Source organism: Plasmodium brasilianum, chromosome 7 (genome assembly GCF_023973825.1).
Source record: "Plasmodium brasilianum strain Bolivian I chromosome 7, whole genome shotgun sequence".
NCBI lineage: Eukaryota > Apicomplexa > Aconoidasida > Haemosporida > Plasmodiidae > Plasmodium > Plasmodium brasilianum.
Genome location: NC_090120.1, coordinates 1,838,962 through 1,852,500, shown reverse-complemented (window position 1 = coordinate 1,852,500; position 13,539 = coordinate 1,838,962). Strand labels below are relative to the sequence as shown.

Below are 13,539 nucleotides of genomic sequence, written 5' to 3'. Positions count from 1 at the left end.
TAAAGAGTTTAGGAATTGCAAAAAAACATACATAACAAAAAAAAAAAAAAAAAAAAAAAAAAGGAGTAATTGATATATTGCCCATGTGATCTGTTGGTGGGTGTGTACATGTGCGCGTTTACATTTATGCGTGTTTACTTTTATGCGCGTTTACATTTATGCGCGTTTGCTTTTAAGCGTGTTTACATTTATGCGCGTTTGCTTTTAAGCGTGTTTACATTTATGCGCGTTTGCTTTTATGCGTGTTTACTTTTATGCGCGTTTGCTTTTATGCGTGTTTACTTTTATGCGCGTTTGCTTTTATACATGTTTGCTTTTATACGTGCACTCGCCTGCCTGTGCGTGTCAACTCTTTCGTTATCACCCCCTCCCCCTAAAAGGGGTAACTCATATGCTTAAATTTTCGAAAATAATTTTTATTAATATTTTCATTCTCATCATTTAGTAAATGTCTTGATAGGCGCTTTAAATATCTCGGCATTTCCTCTATCACTTCGTCATCTTTTAGAATTATAGACACTTCGTCTGTACTGTTCATGTAAATATACAAAATGACTAAAAAGATAGTGATTAAAAAAAGAATACATAAGAAGAAAGTAATTATCTGTAATACAATTCTCATTTGTCCAAAAAATATGGAAGAGGATTTTAATATAAGTTCTTTAGTAAACTTGTATTTAGATGGAACATAATTTAAATGTTTGTTCGCTGTTGGCATCTCTTCTATTAGCACATATTTCGGTTCATCTTTCTTGAAGGGGATCTCCTCCGAACTCTTTTCCACTCCATCTTGTCTACTGTGACTACTACTGCTTCCACTGTTGCACTCTTTACGACTCTTCTTACTACCATATGATGGCTTCTCCTTAAGGAAGTTCTCTTCTTCCTTATCTTTCTGCATTTCTTTATTTTCCCCTTTTTTATCAGTAATAACTACCTCATTTAGTGTACTGCGTCCTCTGTGCGCAATATCCCCTTGTGCATCATATCCATCATAGTCATTTGGATTCCCGCAATGATTGGAGTGAACACATCCGTTCATTTCGTCGTCTTCCGCACGTTTAACACCCAGACTAGCAAGTCTACCACTACCGTTCTGCTTCCGCTGTTCCTCCTTTTCGATTGGAACATGCTTATTTTTGTTCAAGTCGCTATAAATTGTAGAGAAAAAGGCTAACTTTTGAACATCTACTTGTGTGTGTTGAACACCATTCCTTTTATAAAGGTCGTCTTTTGTTTCATCATGTAGACTAGTCCTTTTAGATATATCTTTTTCGTCTGTGGAAAAGAAAGCTTTATACAAAAGTTCAAGAATGTCGTCTCCTAAATATTCTTTTTCAAATAATTTAAATCTATTATATATATCAATTCTCAATGGGAGCTTTAAAGAGTGAGAAATGTATCCGAAATGTTTGTATGCATCCGTTGTAGGAGTAGACTTAGACATTTCAACTATGTGTTTATTCTTTTCCCCATAACCAACATGTTTATAGTTTAATACCCTTTCAATGATTTTTGAAATATTGTATTCGTAAGTATTTTCCTGATTTTTGTACATATCGGGGCATAACCAGTAAAATGTGCTCTCCCTGCCAAAAAAAAAAAAATAATAATAAAATGAACAGATAAACAGGTAAACAAATAAACAAATAGACAGACAAACAGATAAACAAATAGACAGACAAACAGATAAACGAATAGACAGACAAACAGATAAACGAATAGACAGACAAACAGATAAACGAATAGACAGACAAACAGATAAACGAATAGACAGACAAACAGATAAACGAATAGACAGACAAACAGATAAACGAATAGACAGACAAACAGATAAACGAATAGACAGACAAACAGATAAACGAATAGACAGACAAACAGATAAACGAATAGACAGACAAACAGATAAACGAATAGACAGACAAACAGATAAACGAATAGACAGACAAACAGATAAACGAATAGACAGACAAACAGATAAACGAATAGACAGACAAACAGATAAACGAATAGACAGACAAACAGATAAACGAATAGACAGACAAACAGATAAACGAATAGACAGACAAACAAACACGAATAACAAACAAGATAAACAAGTAGACAGACAAACAGATAAACAAATAGACAGACAAACAGATAAACGAATAGACAGACAAACAGACAAACAAACAGATAAACAAATAGACAAACAAACAGATAAACAAATAGACAAACAAACAGATAAACAAATAGACAAACAAATGAGTAACGTGTTACATCTCAATGTACACAATGCTACACTGCTAAGGAGTAAAATGCATCATGTAAATAGTGCAAACGCGCAAAAGCAGAGCTTTTTTTTATTTTAAAACAAAACCCACGCAAAATGTCCACAGGCCGAACGACAAAGGTTTGCGTTTTCGTCGCTCGGGGAATTTCCATCCCTCAGATCCTCTTGGTTCACGTGGATTCCTGCGGAAGCAAATGAAAAAAAAAAAGGAAACTAAATAGAAAAGAAATAGGAACGAAAAATAAGTAAATAACGAATGAGAGGAAGCGAAGTTAAGTTGATCTTATGCCTGATCTAGCTTTAGAGCATGCACTAGCGTTTATAAGAAGATGCATATGGAAATACACATGTACATCCGCGTGGATATCCGCATGGACACCTGTGTGAACGCGTGCATGCAGTACTTTTGCCTCCTTCGCCATAAAATTTAAAATCGTCCAGGTTAACCACATAGTTGTATAAAGAAGGGTACAAGTATTTTATTTTATCTGTAAAGAGAACGAGCAAAAGCAGTAAAAGAGGAAAGAACGAGGGTGAAGGGACAAATGGGTAAAAAGTAAAATGAGCAGAATAAAGCGATACAAATAATATGTTATGTGGCTCTGGCAACGAAGATGGGGAAGCACATTACCTCCCATCCCCCCTTTTGTTCGTTTTCTTACCCCGAATGACGACTTTCTCCTTCATGTAGGAGTTGTAGTACATGCCCTTTAGGAAATACTCATGGCTATTCAAATTCTCTAGATGATCCATGTTTTTTATAGTATCTGTGTACTTTTTATATATATGAATTTTGCTGTTCTTTATTACACCATTTTTTACATTAACACAGGATCTTGTGTCGATAATTTTAACGCACTTATTTATTTCTTCAAAGTCAAAAATATCTTGCACCGTTTCATTTCCCATTATGCTAAAAACAACTTCACAGTGGGTGCACTGTACTCTTTGTGTTTTTAATATCGTGTACCTTTTTTTTTTCATATGTGCACCGTTTCGTAGTATACCCCCTCCTAACATGCCTCTTCCTGATATACTGCTTCGTAGCGCATTGCTACCATGTGTGTGATGACGATGTGCATTCAACTTTTCCATGCTTCTATATATGGCCAGTATATTCTCCTTCGTTATATTGTTTACTTTATAGTTTTTAAAGAAGTTATGAATATCGGCGTGTAATAGTAAAGGACAGTCAGTAAAAGGTAGTGTGCACTCAACATGATGTTTATTATTGTAGACTATCAAACATATTAGAAAAGAATATAGAAGAATTAAAAACAACATAACAGAAAATAAAATTTTAAAATTGTAAAGTACATTATGTTTAACGATCCTATTTTTTATATTATTGATTTTTACATTTTTATCACTCGTATATACAATATATAGCTTTTTGTTACTTGTCTTAAATTTATCAACTGTACATATCTTTTTATAATATTTACTGTACATGTACAGCAGCACTACAATGTTCTTTCCGCCCTTTTCATTTCTATAAGGGCATTTCACATATCTCTTTACTAAGGAGTTTTTTATTAATATATTGTTTAGTAGGTACCTATCATTCATCTTAAGTGAAACCAACCCCTTTTCGCCATGCCACAATCACAGTGCGCACGGAAGTACAAACATGCACAAGTATACATACACATACATACATATACATACATATACATACATATATATACACATACATACATATATATACACATACATACATATACATACACATACATACATATATATACACATACATACATATATATACACATACATACATATATATACACATACATACATATATATACACATACATACATATATATACACATACATACATATATATACACATACATACATATATATACACATACATACATATATATACACATACATACATATATATACACATACATACATATACATACATATACATACATATACATACATATACATACATATATATATGCACATACATACGTACATACGTATATACGTATATATGCGCATAAGCCTACTAATATACGCGTCGCAAAGCAGCCGCTATACTTGTAAAATAAACGAAAAGTGAAAGCATCATTTTGTAGAAATTTTTTTTTTTTTTTTTTTTTATTTTATTTTGTTTATGGGCATCAAGTAGACATGCACAGTCATATGCGAGCATTCCAGAAGCATTGAAAAAAAAAAAAATAATAATATAAAAATATAAAACAAAATATAGCAAAATATAGCAAAATAAAACAAAATATAGCAAAATATAGCAAAATATAGCAAAATAAAACAAAATATAGCAAAATAAAACAAAATAAAACAAAATACAGCAAAATACAGCAAAATATAGCAAAATATAGCAAAATAAAACAAAATATAGCAAAATAAAGCAAAATACAGCAAAATAAAACAAAATATAGCAAAATACAGCAAAATACAGCAAAATAAAACAAAATATAGCAAAATACAGCAAAATACAGCAAAATAAAACAAAATATAGCAAAATAAAACAAAATACAGTAAAATATAACAGGATTAAAATAATTAAAACTCAGTATAACAGAATAAAGAACATCAAGATGAACTACTGCAAAGTGACATACCACGATATATGCAGAATTATGACGAAAAAAAATTGATCTCTTTTTGAACTTGAAAAATAAGTAAAGACCTCTTTAATAAACAAGGAGGGTTCACTTAACACTTAAGTTTAAGATATTCAGAAAAATAAAATTTTCTCAAATAGTAACCTAGACAATTATTACAACATCACATGTAGGGCTCAGCTGCGCGCGTACACATGTACATATATACGCATAAATACACAAAAAAAAAAAAAAAAAAAAAAAAAAAAGAGTTACGAATACGGGGGAAATCATACCTGTTCATGTGTGTACACACCTTTGAATGTATGCACGCATTCATAAAGCTAGTAGGTACATACATACATAATACACACAAACATATATGTATGTTTCTTCGTATGTAGGTATGTCTCCACACACACCTCACTTGAGCATGTACCCCTTCAGCTGGAGGGCCTTCTGAATAGAAAGGACCTGCATTCTCTGCTCACTGTTCCAATTTTTCATGTCTTGTATTTTTGATTTTAAAATATTGTTTAATATATCTTCATTTTTAATAACTTCATTCACTAAGTCCTCATCTGGCAAGTCAACATTTGCATATAATGAGTCTATACAAGCATTATTGGTACTACTTAAAGAATGAACAGTTGATGCATTATTCTCATTACTCTTCATACCCTCCATTATTAAAGTTTTATTACCCTTACAATTGGTAGTATATAAATTCTTTTTCATTATATTATATTTTTTCTTTTTTGACTTGTCATCATTAATAAGGTTATTTCCTTCTATGTTATAATTCTTTCCATACAAATCGCCTGAACTGTTCAGATCATTATGTTCATTAATTTCTTTCCCACTGTAATCATACATTCGTTCGTTAGATCCCTTAACCTCCTTCTTCATATCAGTGAAACGCTTACCACTAATGTCGTCTCTGTTTCTTCCATTCTGCAAGTCGTTCATTAGGTTTATCTCGTTTGTACCATTTAACTCGTTTGTACCATTTAACTCGTTTGTCCCCTTAACCTCGTTTTTCCCCTTAACCGCGTTTGCCTCGCTTACCTCGTTTCCACTGTGGTAAAAACTGTTGAATCCTACTTCAACCCCCCTCATATTGTTAGACCTTTCCCCATCATTCACATACTCCTTGTACATATGTTTTGTTTCCACTGCTTTCACATAGTCGGGATAGTCAGCATGGTTGGCATGGTTAGCATAACTTGCATGACTGGAGTGGCCTATATGGCTCACATGGCTAGTCTGATTAGCCTGATTAGCCTGATTAGCCTGATTTGAATCCATTCCGCGTTCCACAAAACTGACGTTGTTATGTGCACGATTTATTATTTTCGCGTTGTTAATACCATTATTTTGATCAAAAAAATCATTCATGTAATTTATCCTGTACTCTGTAGTATTACTGCCAACACTCATTGAGTTCATAACTATGTTATCATCGAATAGTTTTCCATCATAGGGAGCAGATTCGTTATTTAGTTTACCATTACCACCGCCGTTATTAGCAATAGAAGCATGGGGTATGTTAGTAATATTATTACCCCCGGTGTATAGACCACCTTTCCTTCCCCTCGCTTTTATACCTCCCATGGTACTACTACTTGGATACACATTATTATATATATCGTCATAGCCACTCGTTATAGATTCCTCTTCATGGATGAAACGATTTTTGTTATAATTATAATTTGAAAAATCATTTCTGTTAGTACTGTATTTGTTACTTGGCATAGTATCATTCTTTTTATTTCCATACAAACCTACACTTACTACGTTTGTTATATTTGCCATATTTGGAGCGTTTACCACTTTTTCCCCTATGGCTAACACATTATCTGAACTGTACATGTAATTTTTTTTTGAAAAATTGGAGGAGGACGAAAAATTATTTTTGGCTAAATTATTCTCATTTTTTCCATGCATGATAACACTTTCATCTTTTGTACTATTAGCATTCTTTTTATTATTATTTTTGAAAAAAAAATTTGTACCACTGTCGTCTTTATTTTTACTATATCCCTTCATTTTGTTGTTACTATTAGCAGTACTACTAATGAAAACACTATTACTGTAATGATTATAACTGTTGACCCCCCCTTTGTGTTCCTCCTCGTTTAACCTAATTTTCACCTTGCTGCTGTTCATCTGTAGTATTCGTTCATTTCTATTCATTATTGTATCGTTATTAACACAAATATGCATATCACTAGAGCTACCCACGTTATGCTCTTTAATTACATTAACGAGGAATAAACAATGAAGAAGAGCATAACCAACATTTCCATTTTTTTGAAAAAGCATTTTTAAGCTATTATAATTCTTTAAAGCATAATTTTTAAAATAGGACAAAACGTATATAATCTGTGCAGTTGTTAACGTATGCATAATGTTTGCAATATTTACTTTCATCATGTTTTCTTCTATATTATTCCACCATAACTCCTTATCTATAGAAAGATTATTATGTTTTACATAATTATTTGGAGCTGTTACTATGGTGTAGTTCATACCATTTGTACTACTGTGTGTATTTCCTTCAGTCATATTCTTTCTACTGTAACATGTGCTTAAAATATTACCACGTTGCTCTAATTTATTTACGTCTTTTGTATTACCATTTCTTTTACCACTCCCATCTTCTCTATTCTTTCCTGTCATTATGTCTACACCACTACTACTAGTCGTATTGCTCGTCAACTTTTCTTTAAACTCTTCGTTGGCCCAATACAGTTTTAATTTTCTCCCTTTTACTTCATACCCATTTATATATTTCAGTGCTAACATACATGTTTCCACATCTTTATACTCACAAAAAGCAAATCCTTTACTTGTATTTTTATCAATATCATATTTTATTCTTACATTAATTACATCCCCTACTTTCGACAAAATTTCATGCAATTCTTTTTCAGTAACATCAAATGGGATGTTACCCACCCACAGGCTGTAATTGCTCTTGTTCATCATTCGTTTTTGACAAGGGCCATCAAAAAAAAAGGAAAATGGATGAAAAAAAATGCAAAAATGGAGATGAAGAAAAATTATAAGAATAAATGAGAAAAAATTAGAACAAATGAGAAGAAATTAGAAGACTTAATGAGAAAAAATTAGAAGAATAAATGAGAAGAAATTAGGAGATAAATGAGAAAATATTAGGAGATAAATGAGAAAATATTAGGAGATAAATGAGAAAATATTAGGAGATAAATGAGTAAAAATAGTAAAATTACAAAACGAACGAAAAAAAACGACAAAGCGAACGAAGAAAAAATATAAAAATATAAAAATATAAAAAAATAAAGGAAAATCGGCACCTTTATGTATGTACATGTATATATCCTCCTCACTGCGCTGCAATACGCTGAAATGACGTTTGTGCGCTCATCCCTTTTTTTTTTTTTTTTTCTTTTTTTTTTTTTCTTCCGTTCCCTTTTTGTTTAGAAGAGAAGAGCAAAAATATAAGAATGCCAAATGAGGACTTGTCCAGATGTTAAAAGGAATAAAACAATTTATCCTGCTCTTCTTTTCTCTTCTCTTAATCCTAATGTTTTTTAAAATGCAACTGAAACACATCTCAAAGATTTACTTTTAATTCCTTTTCCTTTTTAAGCGTACGCTCAAAATGAAAACACGCCCTCTTGGCGTTTACCATTTGTTAAAAAAAAAAAAAAAATGAAGAAAAATGAAGAAAAATGAAGAGAAATAACACAGTGAAATAAAATAAAATTAAATGAACAAAAATAAATGAACAAAAATAAATGAACAAAAATAAATGAACAAAAATTAATGAACAAAAATTAATGAACAAAAATAAATGAACAAAAATAAATGAACAAAATTAAATGAACAAAATTAAATGAACAAAATTAAATGAACAAAATTAAATGAACGAAATAAAACAAAACAGTGAGCGAAATGAAACAAAACGTTGAAAAAAAAAAAAAAAAGAATGAAAGTCAATTTTTAAGAAAAAACTGGGACAGGAAAAGAAATCAAAGAGCAAAGATTTGCTGTATTTGCTGTAAATTCCGTTTTGCAAATGTATAAACGCATTTACTTTTGCAAGATGTCGAGACGTAGGTATGATAAAATTTTACATGTACAATGGCCATCCGTATGACAGCTTTGTATTGAGGAAGCACTTTTTATTGCTCCACAAACATGTGCGGGGGGAAGGTACTTATGTAAGTATACATACATGCGTAGGTAAATGCATACATACATATATACATACATTTGCCCATGCGGTGTTATGTACACTCGCTTGATGCGTTTAACTATAATATAAAATTAACAACAGCGCAGGCGATTAGGCAGGCAGTTGAACACCATCAATGAAACACTCCCTTTTTTTTATTTTTCCTTGTTACTTTTGTTCATATAAAAATGAATTGCTAATTTTTGTAATTCATTCCCATTTATTTCGGTATTGTATTATTTACATAAGATGTATGTAAACGTATACGTAAAAATCCATATATATGAATATATATATATGTCTATGTAGACACGGCATATAAATGAACATACTCTGAAAGGATATTTTTGTTTTTTACTTTTTCGCCGTTATGCGGAAAAGCACAGTGTTATAGAATTCGTTCATTTGTCTGTTCATTTGTCTGTTCATTTGTCTGTTCATTTGTCCTTATGTCCATTTGCACATTTGCCCGTTTGTCCATTTGTCTATTTATTCTTTTTTTTTGGTATATCACACAAAGTGATTTACCTGCATGCCATAATGCATATCCCTCTTGGTTTCAAAAAAAGTTTATTGCTTAACCATCCTTTATTTAATTCTTGAGTAATTCTTATCCCCCTTTCCCTTTTCCCTTTTTCGCCAAAATTTTTACCGTCTAATTTTAAGGTACCATCGATGAATGGATTAGCGGCAGTGCCGTTTATTTTCCCCCTTTACCGTCCTGCCATTTTACCGCATTGCTATTCTCATTCCCATTGTAATTACTGTAACAGTAATTACTATAATTTTTTTTTTTTCTTTTTTTCTTTCTTTCCCGTTCGCGTAAATGCAAGCGCAAAAAAATAAACGAAAATGTTTAACTTCCAAAAATATATAGACATACACCTTTTTTTTTCTTTTTTTTTTCCCCCTTCCCCTTATTTAATTTTCCCTTTCAAGGGAAATATCGACGCACAATTTGATGTACAGATTTCATTTTTTTATTAACATGTTCATGCCATAGGAACAAAAAAAAAAAAAAAAAAAAAAATTAAAAAAAAGAAAAATAAAAAATTAAAAAAAAGAAAAATAAAAAATTAAAAAAAAGAAAAAAGAAAAATAAAGATAAGGTAAACAAAAGGCTAAAGGTACAATAATGCTAAATTGAATTCAAGTTCAAAAAGCAGGAACCCCACATCATAATCTTATCAATTGACAGACTACAGTACGCGCGAAGCGAACGTATGCAGCGGAGTGTGTGTGTGCATATATATATATATATATATATACAGATATATACATTTTTGCAGACACGTACATCCACATGCATACATATTCCGGTACACATACATACACTTTGTTGCACACCACACACACTTGCTAAACCATGGACCGGAATATAAACAACGCGTTTGATATACTGCCTCCGCCCCTCGAGAAAATAAGCAGAGAACGTAGTAAAAACATGCAGAAAAATGAAAAAAAAATAAATAAAAAGGAAGAAAAAGAAGAAGTAAATGAAGACGTAAAAGAGGGCTTAAAAGAAAAAGACGTGTTCAACTATGGTAACGAGAACAAAGGGGGGAACGCCACCCCCGCATACACAAAAAATATGAACCTAGGAAACGGTTTGACTGATGGGAAAAAAAATGAAAGCCATCTCATATCACAAAAATATAGTAATGTTATTCTTAACACTGAAGAAATTAATAGTATAATGAACGAAAATTCAAATTTTAAAAATCTCACTGAAAGTAAACAAGTTATAAACTTTATGAATGAATATTTAACGAATCCCTTGGCTGCTATCAACAAATACAAAAACGATGATACCATTGTTAACTTCTTAGACACACTATTTCAATATATGAGTGCAAAAAGTAAGCACATTCACTTGAATAATCTAGCTGAAACATTTACTTTAAAAAAGCGGTAGAAACATGGGGAAACAGTATCCCGTGCAATGCAAGGCCTAACTCACCTCCACACAGGCGCGAGCGTGAGTAGGCATATACATATATATACATATATATGTATTTATATGGGTGTATATCTAAGTACATGTGCAGGTCGCCACCCTTAACGCAGTTACATCATTTATGATATGCTCCTTTTCAATGGATCATAAAAGGAGGAAAAAGAAACAGAGAAAAAGAATGTATTGTGTACTCGGAATAAATTTTAAAAATACTTTCAACATGGAAAAAAGGACATATACTTAAAAAAAAAAAATAAAAAATAAATATATACCACGACATTATTATACAATACAATGAAGTACAAATAAAATAAAATAAAGTTTTATATAGAATGTAAATATCACACTATGTTCTATGCTTTGCTAATGCACAGTTGGTCGTATAAATAACTCTGCTTTTTTCTTCCCCCTTTTTTTTTTTTTTTTTTTTAATTTTAAAGATTTTACTAATTACATTAATTTGGGTAAAACAGCCGCATCATTCACTTCCTAGCGTTTCATTTTATATGTAGTTTTATTTAACCTTTTTTCTCTATATTTGGCTTTATTTCGCTTTATAGTATTTTTCTTTTTGTAAATCACTTTTACCTTTACCTCTTAACCACTAGTTTATTACTCCTCCTTTTATGAGTTGCTAATTTTCTTTTTTTTCTTTTTTTTTTTTTTTTTATTATTCGTTCATTGTCTCCCTTGAATTAGCATGCATAAGAACATGCATAAATAAAACGTACATACATAACGCGTACAGACACATAAAATGTACTTACATAAATCGTACACACATAAAATGTACATACATAAGCATATACATATATAAACATATACATATATACATAGATACATACATACACATACATATACATGCATATACATATAACATATAACATATATATGTACTCATACACAACTATGTGTACGTGTTCTACGTATGCATTGGCAAACATCCATCTACGTTCAGGAATTACCAAAACTATACAGCCAATTTTGACCTGCAATCAAATAAAGACTGCTTATTATTATTACTATTACTATTTATTATTATTACTATTACTATTTATTATCATTACTATTACTATTTATTATCATTACTATTATTATTTATTATCACTACTATTATTATTATCATTACTACTATTATTATCATTACTACTATTATTATCATTACTATTATTATTATTATTATTATCTTTTTTTTTTTTCTTTTTTACATTTTGCTGATCTTTATAAGTTACAATGAACATAATTAATGTACATAGCATATATGTATAAAAGGAGTTAAGAAAAACGTTCATAAGCACCACACGAAAGTATTTCCAGTATTACATTGTACATATAAATATATGTGTACATATATGTAAACATATACGCATACATTTGTACGTAAACAAAACTTCGAAAATTTAGAAACCTCCTAAAAACATCAACATAACAATAGTGCAAGTGGCATAAGCATACTTAAATGCTTGTAAAAACCTAGTACTGTACATTGAGCTCATTAGCAATATGGAATTGCATAAATGTAATAGCGTAAAAGCAGCCTAGAAAAAAGAGCAAAATAAAATACAACATAATGCAACACAATGCAAAAATGTACATAAAAGCAGTTAGAAAATAAATAAAATAAAATAAAATACAATACATAAAATAAAATAGAATAAAATACAATAAAATAAAATACAATAAAATAAAATACAATAGAATAAAATAAAATAGAATAAAATACAATAGAATAAAATAAAATAGAATAAAATACAATAAAATAAAATACAATAGAATAAAATACAATAGAATAAAATACAATAGAATAAAATACAATAGAATAAAATACAATAGAATAAAATACAATAGAATAAAATACAATAGAATAAAATACAAAAGAATAAAATACAATAAAATAAAATGCAATAAAATAAAATGCAATAGAATAAAATAATTTTCTTAAAACATGACCATAGTCGCGCCTTTGTTATGGGATTATAACCCTCTGGATTGTGGAAGAAATAAATAATTGACGCGATGAGATGGATTGAATGTTATATGTAATATAAATATAGATATGCAAAAATACACGTAAATATATGTTTTAATATATATGCAAATATGTAATATATATACATGTATGTATGATGTGCAATGCGTTTCCATATTTATTTATGTACACGTTCATGTAAAAAAAAAAAAAAAAAAAAAAAAAAAAAAAAAAAAATTAAACTTTTGCCCTTTTCTCAAAAAAAAAAAAAAAATATACATTAAGCCTACTTTAATTTGTGGGAATAAGCTTATTCATCAGAAGTTTTTAATTTTCTTTTTATTATATCTCATTTTATAATTTTCTCATTTTATAATTTTCTCATTTTATAATTCTCTCATTTTATAATATTCTCATTTTATAATTTTCTCATTTTATAATATTCTCATTTTATAATTTTTTCATTTTGTAATTTTTTCATTTTGTAATTTTTTCATTTTGTAATTTTCTCATTTTGTAATTTTCTCATTTTGTAATTTTCTC

The 13,539-nt window shown here is 29.9% G+C and overlaps 3 protein-coding genes across 3 annotated transcripts; 2 read left to right on the top strand and 1 right to left on the bottom strand.

The window, feature by feature from the left end:
- Window positions 1–1,508: 1,508 nt before the first annotated feature.
- On the top strand, window positions 1,509–2,351 carry MKS88_002117 (uncharacterized protein; the record flags this gene model as incomplete). Its single annotated transcript, XM_067215101.1, has 2 exons — window positions 1,509–1,531; window positions 1,658–2,351. 2 exons carry the CDS (start codon window positions 1,509–1,511, stop codon window positions 2,349–2,351), a joined length of 717 nt encoding a protein of 238 aa, XP_067074411.1.
- A 2,920-nt stretch (window positions 2,352–5,271) lies between these two features.
- Window positions 5,272–7,836, bottom strand: MKS88_002116 (CSTF domain-containing protein; the record flags this gene model as incomplete). Its single annotated transcript, XM_067215098.1, has 1 exon — window positions 5,272–7,836. The coding sequence occupies one exon, from the start codon at window positions 7,834–7,836 to the stop codon at window positions 5,272–5,274; it is 2,565 nt and encodes an 854-aa protein (XP_067074410.1).
- Window positions 7,837–10,436: 2,600 nt separating this feature from the next.
- On the top strand, window positions 10,437–10,985 carry MKS88_002115 (uncharacterized protein; the record flags this gene model as incomplete). The annotated part of the gene is made up of 1 exon (XM_067215097.1): window positions 10,437–10,985. The coding sequence occupies one exon, from the start codon at window positions 10,437–10,439 to the stop codon at window positions 10,983–10,985; it is 549 nt and encodes a 182-aa protein (XP_067074409.1).
- Between the last annotated feature and the right edge of the window lie 2,554 nt (window positions 10,986–13,539).